Source organism: Balaenoptera borealis, assembly GCF_965194805.1.
Source record: "Balaenoptera borealis genome assembly, chromosome: 20".
Classification (NCBI taxonomy): domain Eukaryota; kingdom Metazoa; phylum Chordata; class Mammalia; order Artiodactyla; family Balaenopteridae; genus Balaenoptera; species Balaenoptera borealis.
In genome coordinates, this window is record NC_138879.1 from 44,151,886 (window position 1) to 44,168,840 (window position 16,955).

The 16,955-nt window shown below is 35.8% G+C and overlaps 1 protein-coding gene across 9 annotated transcripts in view; it reads right to left on the reverse strand.

Annotated features, from left to right (window-relative positions):
- The window catches only part of NF1 (neurofibromin 1), a 260,230-nt gene that overhangs the window by 130,692 nt on the left and 112,583 nt on the right, over window positions 1-16,955 (reverse strand). For all 9 annotated transcript variants that reach the window (XM_082371271.1, XM_082371274.1, XM_082371276.1 and 6 more), the window contains 7 exons: window positions 12,621-12,700; window positions 10,942-11,065; window positions 9,366-9,527; window positions 7,400-7,649; window positions 6,777-6,850; window positions 6,466-6,549; window positions 89-529 (listed from right to left, as the gene is read on the reverse strand). In XM_082371271.1, the coding sequence (XP_082227397.1) occupies window positions 89-529; window positions 6,466-6,549; window positions 6,777-6,850; window positions 7,400-7,649; window positions 9,366-9,527; window positions 10,942-11,065; window positions 12,621-12,700 (1,215 nt within the window). The remainder of the gene's footprint in view (window positions 1-88; window positions 530-6,465; window positions 6,550-6,776; window positions 6,851-7,399; window positions 7,650-9,365; window positions 9,528-10,941; window positions 11,066-12,620; window positions 12,701-16,955) is intronic.

The window sequence follows — 16,955 nt, forward strand, 5'->3', positions numbered from 1 at the left end:
AATAATCTAAAAGGAAAAGGCTTCATTATTTCAAATGAGTCACTCTATTCACAGGGAAGGGTGAAAAATAAAACAGAGAACACTTTACCTGTCCTTGGGAGTCAAAAAACTTGCTGATGGTATTCTTCAGTTTGTTAAAGAGCATTGGATAAAGAGCAGGACTCAATTCTAGACCCACCAGATCCTTAACGTTGGTCCGTATTTGAAGTCCCACTTTCTCATGGTTACAGACCATTAAGGATAGCAGCCGATCCATAAATTTGCTGACAGGTGTATCTGTGTTTCCCTCTGAGGACATCACTGAAATCATGGAACCCTTGCGTTCACTGACTGGGCCCATGGGTGGGCTATAGGTTGCCAGGCCAGAATTGCTTCTCTGCTGCAGGCATACTCCCCCAAGGGCACAAAGGAAGCCAGTCATGTTGATCCATTCTTGTAGGGAGTCCGTGTCAGACAAATCTATGGATCCTCCTCCACTCACGTGAGACATTCGCCTCTTAACAATGGTCTTGTGAAGGCTTTCAGCAGCCTAAACACAAAATTTTTATGGAAAGCATGAATTCAACCTAAATTGGTTGAGAGATTTGACAAATTACTTTTTATCCAACATTTCTTCCATGACAAAAGAACATTTTTTACATTTAAAAAATCCAAGTCTTCACTCTGTAATTTCTAGTCACATCAAGGTATCTTACTGCTTGAGGATGGATGAGTCTTAAGTTACAGAATTGAAGGTAGTGATACACGTATATCCAGTATCAGATACAGAAGGTGGTAATGGACTGCAGTTCAGGAAGGAACATACTTTCAAAACATTTGCTTATATCAATTCCTGGACACAGAGGCCATATCTGTGCTGCTTCCAGGAATATAAGCATTTGGAGATTTTTAACCAAGTAGTGTGTGCACTTAATAACTTAGTGATTGCTGAAGTTCAAGTGCTCTGGGATCAGCTTTGTAAACATTGTACTACTATTAACATATTGGGCTGGCCAAAAAGTTCATTCGGATTTTTCCATACGCTCTTACAGAAGATCTTACAGATTCCCACATGGCAAGATGAGAGTAACCAAGTGGAAGAACCAGTGAATATAGAAAAGAGTGTAATGAAGGAGGATAGAAAGATAAAAAGTCAATAGAAAAAAATAATACTCTAAAAGAATTTGTAACCTGACAGAGGAGGACTCTTCCAGGAGTTCTGGTTCTTTTAGTTTACAGAACAGAGATGAGAAAGAAAAACTTACTATGTGTAGCAAAAATTTTTCAGATTCAACTTCCCAACTGCTTGCAAGCATAATACTCACCTTAACTATAGAGGATATATCAACCTAAGAAAGCAACATATTAGGGATAATCTGTGACATGGATGATGTAGAAGTACCACTGCATTTGTTTCATTAGGTATGTCTGTTTTATGGGGAAAATGACCTCTCATGAATGACTGCTTTGAATATGGGACTCTTAAAACTTTACCATTTCTTACAGCAGATGGATTTACTACAGTTGTATCTAGTATTAGAATATGGCTACATATCTCTGCTGTCATGTAGCACATTACCTCTTTTAGGACCTACATTATCAGGTATTTATGCAAGTTCCCTGATCAGGAGTTAAGACAGAGTGGGGCTCACAATATGGATGACTTAATGTGTAGCACAGTGAAAGAACCATTGGATACAACGCTATGCTTTGATAAAGTAAGCCTAGATCTTGCATTTAAGTACTTTACGTGATCTATTTTGACTAAGAGGTTGACTAGGCTCAGTCAGATAATGAATCAACTTCACACCTTCAACGATATATGCAATAATGAGTCACTAGCATCAGCCATAGAAAGTCCATTGCGAAAGAACTTGCAGACTGGCTTATAAGCAACAATGTTGTAGAGCATATATATGGACTGAATTTCATACTGAGATTATCAAACACTGTCAGTGACTGAATTTTTTTTAGCAGCGGAAGGATGACTGAGTACTTAGCATATTGACTACATTTGGGCTGCAGCACAGCTGAAAACACTGTAGTTGGTATATGCTGATTTATTTCCTTTATTCATCAAGAATTTGGATCCAGTACCACTTAGACATCTTCTTAATCTGGTTTCAGCTCTTCAGCCAAGTGTTCGTACTGAACAGACATTATACTTGGCATTGATGTTAATTAACGCATTATAGAATAATGTATTAGCCGCTAAGGCTCAGCTACCTAAACAGTTCTTTGGCATCTTTATTAATCTTCCCATTGAAAATAAGAAAGAGGAAGAAGAGCTCAGAAGACCAGCTCCATCACCTTGGTCACCTGTAGTTAGTCCTCAAAGCAGCAATAACAGTGAAACTCATCAGAATGGAGGCAGTGATATTGAAATGGATGAGCAACTTACACACAGAACGAAACAGATGCAACAGCAACTTTCAGACACAAAGAAATCCAAGCAAGGAAGTTCTGACAAAACTGCCAACAGTGGTGAAGATGGAAGCAGTGGTCCTAGAAGCAATAGTAATGGATCTAGCAATGAGGTGAATTCTAGTAATGCAAGCCAGTCAGCTGAGCGCTCTGGCAATGAGGTACAGTCAGAAGACACTGCAGATTTGAAGCCCTTCAAGAAGATGAAGATCATGGTCATAATCCTCTTAAAAGTAGTTGTGGTACGGATCTTTGGAACAGAAAGTTAGAAAGTCAAGCAGGCATTTGCTTAGGGGATTCCCAAGGCCCATCAGCAAGCAATGGAACAGGAAAGGACCTGTTTTTTAACACTGAGCCAATGCCATCAGTAGATAATCAAATACAAATGCTGGATGCGTGTTCACACGCTGAAGACCCAGAACATATTTCAGAGGAAATGAATGCTGCTCATATAGCACAAGGATCTCAGGAATCTTGCAGTATTACACGCACTGGGGACTTTCTTGGGAGACGATTGGAAATGAATTATTTGCTTGTCGGCAATTTAGCATCACTAAATTCAGCATCACTACCACCACCACCACATCGTCATCACTACCATGATGGGCATGTGGCTGATGATAAGCTAAGTACAGATGATGTCAGTTGCAGTAGCTCCCAGGTCAGTGCAAAATCAGAAAAAAATATGGCTGATTTTGATAGTGAAGAATCTGGGTGTGAAGAGGAGCTAGTTCAGATTCATTTCATAGGCAGAGCTACCATCTCATCTCTAACAACATCTTGCCAATGTAGCATCTATTTACCATGAACATCTTAATCAAGGACCTATAATTCATAAACATCAATTCAACAGTAATTCTGTGAAAGACATTAATTTGGATATTGTTTGCAAGAAAGAAAACACCTTGTGGTGGGATACAGTCCAAGATGATGATACAGTTAATCTTTCTGAAGGATTAATAAATGAAGCAGAGAAACTTCTCTGTTGCTTAGTATGTTGGTTTACAGATAGATCTGAATGAGATTCATTGAAGGTTGCCTTGAAAATTTAGGAAACAACAGGTAAATAGGAATTTAAAAATTTTTTATGCAGTAGTCAAAGTTCATTTTGTGTATTCTTATCAACTAGGTGTGGTGAATTCATAGCATTTAATGTACCATTATCAACCTATTTTTTAGTAATTGTGGTTTTCATATTAGGTTTAAAGACTTCCCTTACAGGGTTCATACTGGGCTGGTCAAAAAGTTTGTTCGGTTAATGAATATGTTGTTCAATAAAGTTCTTGGTGAAAATGAAAAATGTCCTTAAAACCCAACGAACTTTTTGGCCAACCCAATATTTTATCACTGTCTTGCTTTTATCAGAACTTTTCGGCACTTTTCTTGATTAGATCATCTCCAACAGAAACAAAAGAGTAATAGTAATACTTATTCTCTTCTTGACTCTGGGAACATAGTGGTGATTACTCTGGTTTCAAATTACAGTTAAATGTTCTTAAACTGTGTCACAGTGTATATAAAAGAAGCTAAATAAGTGACGTTAAACTGAAGCTGAAATATAAACATTTTGATTATGACACTGTTCTTTCATCTGGGGAATCTTTTGTGTTTTGACTTTTATAGTGCATAAAGAATTAGATTGGTGTTTCTTCTCTAGTTTGAATTCTGCTATATATTTATATACTTCTTATCGGGGCTCAAATGATTACCACAAGTTTCTTGATTTTCAATTCTGTTCCACTGGTACAATTTCAGGTTTCCCTTGTCTTATACTGTTTTGATAATGTTGTCCCATTCTCTGACATAGAGAATTCAGTTATTAACTGAATATATTATATTACATCATATTGTACCATATTATATATTTTCAGCTTAGCTCTGCCCAGGCCTGATATAAATGTCTAATTTTATTGAATATTTAAGTGCTTCAAAATATTTATCTAGTTGAATTAGAAAAAGTATGTACAATATTTTATTTCCTACTTTTGGTCTTTAAAGGGTTATAATTTGAACAATCCCAATAGAAAAATTGCTTGTTCATGCAGGTATAAGAAACCACTAATAATAGACCCCTGTTAGTGGATCAATTCCCTCATTTTGTATATACTCTTTAAAAGGAATGCTTTTCATGGCTGGATGATATTTGATCATTTACACAGATATTATGGCAGTTCATTTTAAAATGTTAGTTATCTTTTAAAAGTTTTTGTGAAACTGTCAAACAGTTTTTTAATGTGATTATATCCATTTATATTCCCCATATGTGCATCTGCATACCCTGTGACCCAGCAATTCCACTGTTAAGTGTGTGCCTTACAGAAATAACATCTATAAGGTCAGCAAAAGACACATTCAAGAATGTTCATAGCAGCACTATTCAAAATAACTAGTCGTTGTATAACTATCCAATGCCAAAAAAGAATAGAAAAGAAAAATTAAATTGAGGACTGTTAAACAAAATAATATATTGCAATAATAATAAATGAACTACAACTGCACGAAATAGTGTGGCTGAATCTCACAAACATTATGTTAAGTGAAAGAAGCCAGATATTAGAGTATACTTCTACTGCTCTGTTTATATAAGTTTAACAACAGGAAAATGACTGTATTCAATCAGGATAATGGTTACTCTTGGTCATTAGTGACTGGAAGGGGCACAATGAAAGCTTCTGGGATGCTGGTAATGATTTCTTTCTTGATGTGGGTGCTGGTTGCACAGGTATGTTCACCTCCTAATATTTTGCACTGTCACTTTGATTTACACATATTTTTGAATGTATACTTCAATTTTAAAAAACTATGCGAAAGATGCAAAAAAAATTTTTTAAGTAAAAAAACCCAAACTTAAGATTATCATATACATTTTTAAAGAGCCACTAAAATATTTTTATCATAGACTAATATAATCAACACAGGATATCAAATTTCTTTTAAAAAGCTGTGATTTACATGAATGAACCTTGCAAACATTATGCCAAGTGAAAGAAACCAGTCACTAGAGACCACATGTTGCGTGATTCCATTTATATGAAATGTCCAGAATTGGCAAGTCTACTCAGACAGAAAGTAGCTTAGTGGTTGCCTAGGGCTGAGGGCTGGCGGCAGAGGTGCCGGGGAAGGTTAGGGAATGATAGCTAACGGGTGTGGGTTTTTATTAAATTGCGGTGGTGGCTGCACAACTCTGCATATACTAAAAACCACTGAATCATACCTTTTAAACAGGTGAATTTTATGGTATGTGAATTATATCTCAACAAAACAGCTACCAAAAAAAAAAAAAGCTTTCAGTTTAAAGCCACGTGTCCCTCTCCCAATAATGATATTAGGTACAGATTTTTGCTTCACAAAAACATAACTTTTTTTCTTGTTCTAATTAAGCATGACAAGAAAAAAACAATGGGAGACTAATGAGTTTTTCTAAAACACCTAATAATGAGAACAATATGGCCATTACAAATCAAACATACAGAAATATCAATTGTAAATGTCCAGGGTAACAGATGATTACAGCTGATGAATGAAATGCCCAAATTTTAAAACTTCATTTAACCTACGGTTCAATCTTCTGGCCACCAGATCCCTTAATTAGAATACCTAATAAAATAGTAAAATGTATCGTTTCAATTTTAATTTATTTTTCTCTATCTTTGTCGCTCCTTTCCTGAAAATTCTGTGAAATACTCTGATGGAGAAAGAGAAAGAAAAGAGGGGAAAGAAATGGTCCTACCATAAATCATCTCTAGCTCAGAGCTGTCCAATATTTCTGCAATGATGGAAACATTTAATATCTACGCTGTCCAATAGAGTAGTCAACTTCCACATGTGGCTATTGAATGACAGAGAAACTGAATTTTAATTGTTTTTCATTTTAAATTAAACTTTAATTTGACTAGTGGCTAGTGGCTACCATATTAGTGCAGGTTTAGATTAACCACAACTACATATCAGTCTTAAGACATCTACATACTTATTACATTAAGAGGTCACTCACAAAAGATGAAGTAAAGTACATATGTTTAGGAGATCAATCAATAGACAAAATCAACTTCACAAACTCACCTGGCCATCTTCCATTTTGGCTTTTGGGTAGTTGAGGATTAGTTTTGTAGCTTGTTCCCACTTTGCATGTGTATCTTCCCAAGCCTGAAATGAAGGCAATTACCACTTGAAAGCAACTTTAAACCTAGAGCTAAAAATCAATCAGTAATAGGCAGGTCTCAAACCTGGTGCATATTATAATATCCTACTTGTAATATGCACATATCTTAGATTTGCTTCAAAAGCTATTCCTGGTCACATACGCATAACACAAGGCTTCTAAGATTGAGGGTGGGGGCCTGAGAGGGATATTTCTGTTGCCAAGGGCATACCTCAGTGTTTCCTGCAGTGGGATGCTCAATTCGCCGTAGTAATGCCATAACTCTTTTCTGAAGTGCTGCTCTTCCTAAGCAAAGACAACAACAGATCAACCTACTGCACTTAGAGCCCTGCTTGCCAACGGAGAACCTGGCAAGGCCAACCCAAAGGCAGAATAGGAGGAGTGGAATGAATACTTCAAATGATAAAGGTGAACACTTCCTTTTACCAGCCTCACAGGAAAGGGGCACTTAACTGGGACTCCACAATGTCCACAGCCTAAAATAGCTACTCCCACCTAAACTTACTCATAATATGTGCCAATGTTTTTAAAACTTCACTACATACAGTTCCGGCAGAGTAAATTATATACTCTATAACCGAAAGCAATTTATACTGCCAGTTTTTAAACAAATGTATATGGCATATTAAAAACTCAGTGAGAAATTAACAACTTATTTCAGATACTATTTACTTTCACCTTACCTTGTGCAGAAAAGGATTTCAGGTAAGCTATCTGAATTAGCCCTGTAAACTTACAAAGTGGTAATCTTAAATACATTCCTATGTTCCTAGAGCAATCAGACGTCACGTGATTCAAGGCAGACTGAGTAAAAAAACATTACCCATGATTTACCTGTTGACATCATATTGCTGACAGAGGCAAACTCCATGAATGTGTTATAGTTGGGCAAGAAGTTGTGCACTGACACTTCATCCACCCCACAACGGATATCCGCTTCCTCACAGAGGTGACGAAAACAGGACATGGCAACCAGAACAGCTTCGGTGTCAGGGCTCCACAGAAACATGTACAGGGCCACTTCCAGTTTGGTCTGGGCTTGTCGGCATATCGGCGGGGTTCCGCTGTAGCCTGCTGCGCTATCCTGGAGTCAGGAGTGGGAGGCAAATATTTGCAACTTACATAATTTTACTTACAAAACCCAATAATACAACAAGCTGTGTACCAGGTACGTCTGCATACAATAACCCACAAGAGCTTTTCCCCTTTAACCATGATAGGATTTTCAAACCTCAAAATATCTCGCCTGAATGAGAACTCAGATTATTTGGACCAACACAATACTACTATCTGTTCAATTTCAACTAGAATAGGTATCCTTTCCAGATCCCAGAAATGTAGATTAAGTCTAATATGAACACAAATAAAACAGGCACAACATAAATCTACTCAATGAAAAATATAATACACTTCTCAGTCAATCATAAACGACAAAGGAAGAGGAAGTAACATGAAATTCTATCCACCCTGAGGAAAGAAATAAAATAATCATGCTGCAAAACTGACTTAACAAAGGACATGAATAAGAACTGAACATTACTGTAGAAGATACATTGGGCTCTGGATAACATATTCCCAAAACACGGAATAGAGAAATCCTCATTTACAAAATGAATGCAAATTCTGCAGGTAAGACAAGAGTAAATACCACACTGCTTAGTAGTTGTTTTTTTTTCCTTCAACTGAAGATTATGTTGTAAATTATGGATTAAAAAAAAGCTTTGGTTCACGCCTCGCCGCTCCTCGCTCGCAGCCCTGTGCTTCGCTCCTCTCCGAACATGGCAAAAACATCCAGCCCTACAGAGACTGAACGGTGCATCGAGTCTCTGATTGCTGTTTTCCAAAAGCATGCTGGAAGGGACGGTGACAACTGCAAACTCTCCAAGGCCGAGTTCCTTATCTTCATGAATACAGAGCTGGGTGCCTTCACAAAGAACCAGAAGGACCCTGGTGTCCTTGACCGCATGATGAAGAAGCTGGACCTCGACTGTGATGGACAGCTAGATTTCCAAGAATTTCTTAATCTTATTGGCGGCCTGGCCCTAGCTTGCCATGACTCCTTTATTAAGAAGTGTGCCTCTTCCCACAAGTAAATCGGAGGAGCCTTTGGGCCTGGCCTCCAGCCCCACTCCCTTTCCTTCAGCCTCCCAATTATCATCCAACCCTCACAGCCCACACATACCCTGAGCCCGGTGCACCCACCACCCCATGCAGGCCACTCCTGCTGGTAGGAATAAAACAATATTGTTTTTTGAAGCACAAAAAAAAAAAAAAAAAGCTTTGGTCTGAAAAAGAAACTCTAATCATTTGATATTTTCACTTGTATTATGATTTATTTTTAAAGGGAATTATGGACACAGAAGTCATGAAAACACTTACGCATAACATCAAGCAACATGCTTTTTTCCCCAGTAAATCTGTACTCTTTTTAGTTCACAGAACTTTTAAACTTCTGGGGTATGAATGGTCTTTCTTATGGGATAGAGAGTTATAATAATTATAGTTATCAGTTAAAGCTTAAAAGTGTCAAAAAATCAAGTGCTGTTTACACATAATCTCATTTAATCCTCACAACAATTCTGGGGCAGAAATTATTATTATCCCCATTTTAAAGTCAAGGAACTGAATCACAGAGATGTTAGGAACTTGCCTGAGGGTCCACAAAGAGCAGTAACAGAACTACAAGCTAAGCAGTTCTTCACTATGCTATATTACCTAGTTGAAATTTACCCAAGTTCATTCGGAAAAAAATACAGAGCACAGATGACGATACAAGAAAACTACAAAAGAAACTCCTTACCATGGATGAATTTCCTTTTCCCTTTCGGAGAGAGGTTCCAGGAGTACAAGTACGTAGTAATTCCTCATGATCCATGGACACCTGACTGGGATTTCCACTTGAAGGAACATCACATCCTACTCCATAAAGGAAGAGAAAGTGACAGGAACTTCTATCTGCTTGCTAGAAAGAAAAAATAAGCCTTTTCAAAGTACTGATAACCAAGAGAAATAAATATTTAACATAAGTTGTCTTTCTGTTTGAGACTATCCTGGAAAACCTCTCCTTCCAACTCCTGTTCCCCTCACATTGAAGAACATTCACTAGAAACCCAATAGTACAAATAATGTTTCCTCAATATCTCTGAAACTCCTCTCAGTTTTCCACTCTTCAAATCATCAGAATCAACAGATTCTAGAAATGTAAATTAACGTTTCTAGGTTTAACAGAGACACAAGTAAAACATCAACAACATAAAGCTACCACATGAAAAATATAATGTACTTCTCGGTCAATTAAAAACGACTAAGATTGCCTCCCATAAGATTTATATCCTGTGCTATAGTCAGGATAACTGGAAGTTGACTCTTTTGAGATTAAGTTCCTCTGGACCAGAATTAACACTGGTATATAAGCCATATATAAGAGTGACCTCACTGACCAGAAGACTACAGATTCATTACTGGATTACTAATGCTTGTAACTCCAGAGAATTATACCACAGGCAAGGGCATGAAACATGAAACATCTTGTTCCTTATCTTTGGAATAATGCCAAATTCCACGATATTAACACATTAAGATAAGCCAGATATAAATAAATCCAACTTACCATTAGCCCATTTCTAAACAAAGAAAATTTAACAAGCTGCATGGTACACTGAAAAGCATACGCATTTGATACATTTAAGATTTCTCATAGATTTTATCCATTCTAGAAATGGATAAAAATTCACTGAATCAAGTACTCCTAAAACTATGCTGTAATAGAAGAACTTTTTAATTGACTAATTATAGAAACTTTATGTTAAAAAAAAATTAAGGCTCTTCTCTAGCCCCCAAAACCTTGTCACCATACTTCAATAGCTCAGGATCAAAACTTTTCACTCAACCCCAAGGAAGAAGATGCCTGATATTTTCAAGAGGTAAAAGCTTTCTCGCAGAAATATAAATAAACCTAGATTGAGGGCCCTCAATCTCTTCCCTTCAGTTTCTTTACATATACAGATAGATAACATTCTCTGGACTAGCCTAGCCATAGGATTCAAGTCTTATGTATGAACTTGAGAGGAGAGCTAGACTATGTTGTTACTCAATCTTCTTTGGTTATAGCAGCCCCCACTCCTCCTAGCACTGCCCCACAGAGTCCTGATTAACTCAGCTAGACTTTATCAGGATTGTGGCTTTAAGGCTAAAGGCTCAGAATAATTTTTAAAGAGTTGATTTGTCAGCCATTGTCTTCTGCACAAAATTTCCCTTGAAGACTGTAGGAGAGAGGAGCTGAATTAGGACTTAATTTGGCTAATAAACATTTCCTTAATCTCTTCTCATTACCATTCCAAATATTCTTCCATTATGAAAGATGTCATTTTGCTTACCTTATTTTTAAGAAGAAATTTATTCCTGCAGATCAAAATTTCCCGCAACCATTTGAGAATTTCTGTGCTACTAAGCATTTGATGGCTAGTTAATTTCTTGCAGATGTAAAAAAGCATTTGTGAGCTGCAGAAACAAAGTTCACTGTTACCAGCATTGTCAACAAACAACGTAATGCAGATAAAATCAGTCCATAAGAATGGCATTCTCTAATAATGGACAAAGTCTAGAGAAGCTTATTTTCCTTTCCAGGATTTGTTTTAGAGAAATGGTTATCAAAATGTTAATAGCATGATCATCAAAGGATGTAAGTATACGGATTACGTTAAAAAAAAAAAAAAAAAAAAAGCAAGTACTTCTAAGCCCCCTACTCTCCCAACTCCCAGCTGTTTCATCCATGCATCTCATCCTTGCAGAAGACTCAAGAAAAAATTATAGACCAGGTGCACAGCACAGACTGTATGTGAACGTAATGCTCTAGAGCAGGGGTCTGCAAATGACTGCCTGCAGGCCAAATCCAGTCCATCATTTGCCTTCGTAAATAAAGTTTTAGTGGAACATGGTCACACCCCACTCATTCATTTACATATGGTCTATGGCTGCTTTCATGTCCCACCAGCAGAAATGAATAGTTATAAAAGACACTACCTGGCTCACAAAGCCTAAAATATTGACTACCTGGCCCTTTAGAGAAAAAGTTTCCTTATTCCTACTCTAGAGCTGCACTGTCCAACACAATAGCCACTAGCCAGCCACATGTGGCTACTGAGCCCTTGAAATATGGCTTGTCTAAATTAAGACGTCCTGTAAGTATGAAACATAATAAATTTTGAAGACTTTATTAAAAAAAGAATGTAAAATATCTTATTAATAACTTTTATATTAATTACATGTTGAAAAATATTATATATATACTGGGTTAAAAAATATACTATTAAAATTAATTTTACCTGTTTCTTTTTACTTTTGAACGTGGTAACTAGAAAATTTTAAATTACATATATGGTTCACATTATATTACTATCAAAAAGCATTGCTTCAGAGTCTAGGATTTAACTCAGATGCCAAGTGACTTGGTGTACCCACTTCTATTATAAGAAAATGACAAAACCTGAGGCTTACACACTTACATTTTCCTCAATGTGTTACCTCTGTGCTCACTGAAAGGTAATAATTTATATAACCAAGGAAATAAATTATAAAATTTATATATATTTTGCCTTCTAAGCAGATATTCAGTATTAATTCATCCACCAAAAACACTGGTATTATCGAAAATGTATGAAAGATCACAGTTTAGAAAACTGAAATAAACTATTAACATTACAAAATTTTAATACTCTAAGCTTATAACTGTAAAAATCAATTTAAAACACAGTTGTAACCACATAAAAATCCGAAATAGAAGAGAACATACCAAATAACAGTACTTATGTTTAGATAATGAAATTTAGCACAATTTTTAAAAATTTATTTTCTAAACTGCTGTGACAATGTTCTTACAGTTAAAACAAGAAATAATCTAATAATTTCAAGTCAAATAAAATACAAACTCATAAAACCTCTGGAGGTATAAATGAATGAAGTTCTATAATAAACTAAGTACTACAGAGTTAATATTCAAAGACAAAAAATACAAAATAAAACTTTAAATTGAATTAAAAAATAACAGTGCATATACCTGATTTCCCAAAATGTTTCTACAGGAGCATCAGGATTCCACAAATCAATGCTATCTAACTGATGAAGAACCAACAGAGCCTGAATTTTTAAAAAAGAGAAAGAGAAGACTTATTGAAAAGAGTTTTGGTAAACATAACACTGGAGTATTTATTTTACAAATGCTAACAAACTGAGCTACTTAATTGTAGCCTCAACACACAGTATAGGGCACAACAGAAAAACTCTGAAGAACCAAAATCTCTAGGGGATTATATGTATTATATATATATAATGTATATATATAAAAAATGAAGTTACTTTATTCCTATCAGTCTTACTTTAAATGGCATATACACATAAGTTATATACTGATGAATTCAGAAGAGCAATATACATGTGTAAAAACTTCTTTAAGACACAAACAAAATAATTTCAATAAGTATCAAAGAACTCTATGGAAAACAAAAATAATTCCCAAGTAAGGAGATCTCTCCAAAACTAATACACACAAAAATATTTTACCTCAAGACAATATGGTACTGGCACAAAAACAGAAATATAGATCAATGGAACAGGATAGAAAGCCCAGAGATAAACCCACGCACATATGGTCAGCTAATCTATGACAAAGGAGGCAAGGATATACAATGGAGAAAAGACAGTCTTTTCAATAAGTGGTGCTGGGAAAACTGGACAGCTACATGTAAAAGAATGAAATTAGAACACTCCCTAACACCATACACAAAAATAAACTCAAAATGGATTCGAGACCTAAATGTAAGACCAGACACTATAAAACTCTTAGAGGAAAACATAGGAAGAACACTCTTTGACCTAAATCACAGCAAGATCTTTTTTGATCCACCTCCTAGAGTAATGGAAATAAAAACAAAAATAAACAAATGAGACCTAATGAAACTTAAAACCTTTTGCAAAGCAAAGGAAACTACAAACAAGACGAAATGACAACCCACAGAATGGGAGAAAATATTTGCAAACAAATCAACGGACAAAGGATTAATCTCCAAAATATATAAACAGCTCATGCAGCTCAGTATTAAAAAAACAACCAACCCAATCCAAAGATGGGCAGAAGACCTAAACAGACATTTCTCCAAAGAAGACGTACCGATGGCCAAGAAGCACATGAAAAGCTGCTCAACATCACGAATTATTAGAGAAATGAAAATCAAAACTACAATGAAGGGGGCTTCCCTGGTGGCGCAGTGGTTGAGAAGCTGCCTGCCAATGCAGGGGACACGGGTTCGAGCCCTGGTCTGGGAAGATCCCACATGCCACGGAGCAACTGGGCCCGTGAGCCACAGCTACTGAGCCTGTGCGTCTGGAGCCTGTGCTCTGCAATAGGAAAGGCCGCGATAGTGAGAGGCCCGTGCACCACGATGAAGAGCGGCCCCCGCTTGCCACAACTAGAGAAAGCCCTCGCACAGAAACGAAGATCCAACACAGCCAAAAATAAATAAATAAATATTTTAAAAAAAAAAAAAAAACTACAATGAAGTACCACCTCACACCAGTTAGAATGGGCATCATCAGAAAATCTACAAACAACAAATGCTGGAGAGGGTGTGGAGAAAAGGAAACCCTTTTGCACTGTTGGTGGGAATGTAAATTGATACAGCCACTATGGAGAACAGTATGGAGGTTCCTTAAAAAAGTAAAAATAGAATTACCATATGACCCAGCAATCCCACTACTGGGCATATACCCAGAGAAAAGCACAATTTAAAAAGACACACGCACCCCAATGTTCATTGCAGCACTATTTACAACAGCCAGGTCATGGAAGCAACCTAAATGCCCATCGACAGATGAATGGATAAAGAAGATGTGGTACATATATATAATGGAATATCACTCAGCCATAAAAAGGAACGAAATTGGGTCATTTGTAGAGACGTGGATGCATCTAGAGACTGTCATACAGAGTGAAGTAAGTCAGAAAGAGAAAAACAAATATCGTATATTAACGCATATATGTGGAACCTAGAAAATGGTACAGATGAACCGGTTTGCAGAGCAGAAATTGAGACACAGAAGTAGAGAACAAACATATGGACGCCAAGGGGGTAAAGCGGAGTGGGGTGCGGGTTGAGGTGTGATGAACTGGCTGACTGGGATTGACATGTATACACTAATGTGTGTAAAATGGTTGACTAATAAGAAAAAAAATAATAAAAAAATAAAAAAGAAAGTCAGTCCATAAAGTTTGAAAAAAAAAAATTTTACTTCTAGGCCATAAGATAAAGTAGAAGTTATCTTATTTGCCACAAATTCTTTTGGAACAGACAGGACAAATTATTTTTCAAAAAGGAGAGAGGGGGAGGAAAATAGATTTTGTATTTCATAGCAGATTATTCATCCTAAAATACCTCAATTGACCACAGAATTGAAATTGGATTTGGCTCATAGAACATTAACAGGAATATACAACTAATATACAAAAACACTACTATTAAATAAATAAATGCCATCAAGGGAATAAAGAGTAAAACTAGACTCTTCCTTCAAACCAGCCCTATCCTAACTCCAGTTCCACAACATTTCCCCCAGACGCACACTGTTGAGCTCTGCACATTCTTCTCAGTCCTTGGTCAGCACATTTGGAGATTCTTTACTCCTCTTTAAAGCCTTTTATTAAAATTCCAATGAAACACTGTTTGGAACACATAATGAGATGTGATTTCTTCTCTTAAAACCAAATTAAATGCATAAACTGCAAATACAGCTGCAATGATAACCTGCCTCACATTAGGAAAAATAACTAAATTTCTAACCTTGTTCAACTTTGTAACTCCATAAGTTATAAATTATATAAACACCAGACCTATATTTTCTTATTTCAAATACTTTCACTGTAATTATTTTGAGATGTTTAGTGAAAACTGCAATTCGTTGTGAGAATCTTCAAGAATTATATAGGTTATACCTCTCATATCAAGGAAAAACAGCACAAATTAACATTCAATTTTGTTACTGTTGTGCAAAAATTTAGTACAATTTACTGACACTTTAAAGTGGCAAATTCTGTAACATTTTTGACAAAACATTTTTTCGAAATATTCAAAGAAAATGTGTTAGCCTTTTCTCTGCCTTAATATGAATGTTTTCCTTTTCATGTTCCTTTCCATTTTTAAATTTTCCACATATATTTTAACAAAACTGTAAACACAGTATACTCATTTGACATTTCATAAATATTTTTCCATATTGCTATGTGATCTGCATGGTTTAATGGATTTTTTTGAATTTTTGAATTTTATTTTATTTTTTTATACAGCAAGTTCTTATTAGTTATCCATTTTATACATATTAGTGTATATATGTCAATCAGTTCACCAAACTGAAATATCATTCTCTTGTTATTGAATATTAACACATTCTCTTACTAGTGAATATTTAAAATTCTCCTAATGTTCTATTACAAATAAGAGCAATAAGCATATATGTGTGCAGCTTTTTCCTTTTAACTTACATTCACAGGATTAAAAAATTACAGGATTGGAATTATTTGGACAGAAAAATGGACATCTGTATAGCTCCTGCTAAATACTGTCAAATAGCCTTCCAAAAAGAATGTAAAGTATATACTGTTTTATAGAACCAACAGCAATGTACACAAATACAAGCAATGAGTGTAACAATGAGTGCTGAAACACTTTTGGTAAAATAAAGCATGATAAATAATGAAGCAGCAAATCTTAAATATATAGTTCAATGAAATTTCACAAATGAATATACCTCATATAACCATTACCCAGATCAACATTATTAACACTCAGAAGCCTTTTTCACATTCCCTTCCGGTCATCAGCTCTTGACAAAGGTAGCCACTGTTCTGACTTCTATCACCATAGGTATTTTTGCCTGTTTCTGAACTTTATATAAATAAAGGGAATCATACGGCATGTTCTCTTTTGTGTTTGGCTGTTTTCACTCAATATTATGTCTGTGAGATTCAACCATGCTTTGTACTTAGTGGCAGCTTGTTCTTTTTGCATTGCTTTAATAAGTGGAATGATAATGTTGATACATTTGAGTTGTTTCCAGCGTTTTTGCCTACTACAAATTATGCTGCTATTAATATTTTTGTACGTGTCTTCTGGTAAACATACATATACATTTCTGTTGGATACATACCTAGGAGAAGAATGCTAAGTCATATGTTTAGCTTTTGTAGATATATTACAAAACAATTTTTAATGATGGCTGTACTAATTTACTTTCTTACGAGCAGGATATGAGTAAAAACAAAGCACAGTTTGATCCTTGAACAATGAGGATAGGGGTGCTGACCCCCCCATGCAGTAAAAAATGCACATATAACTTTTGACTC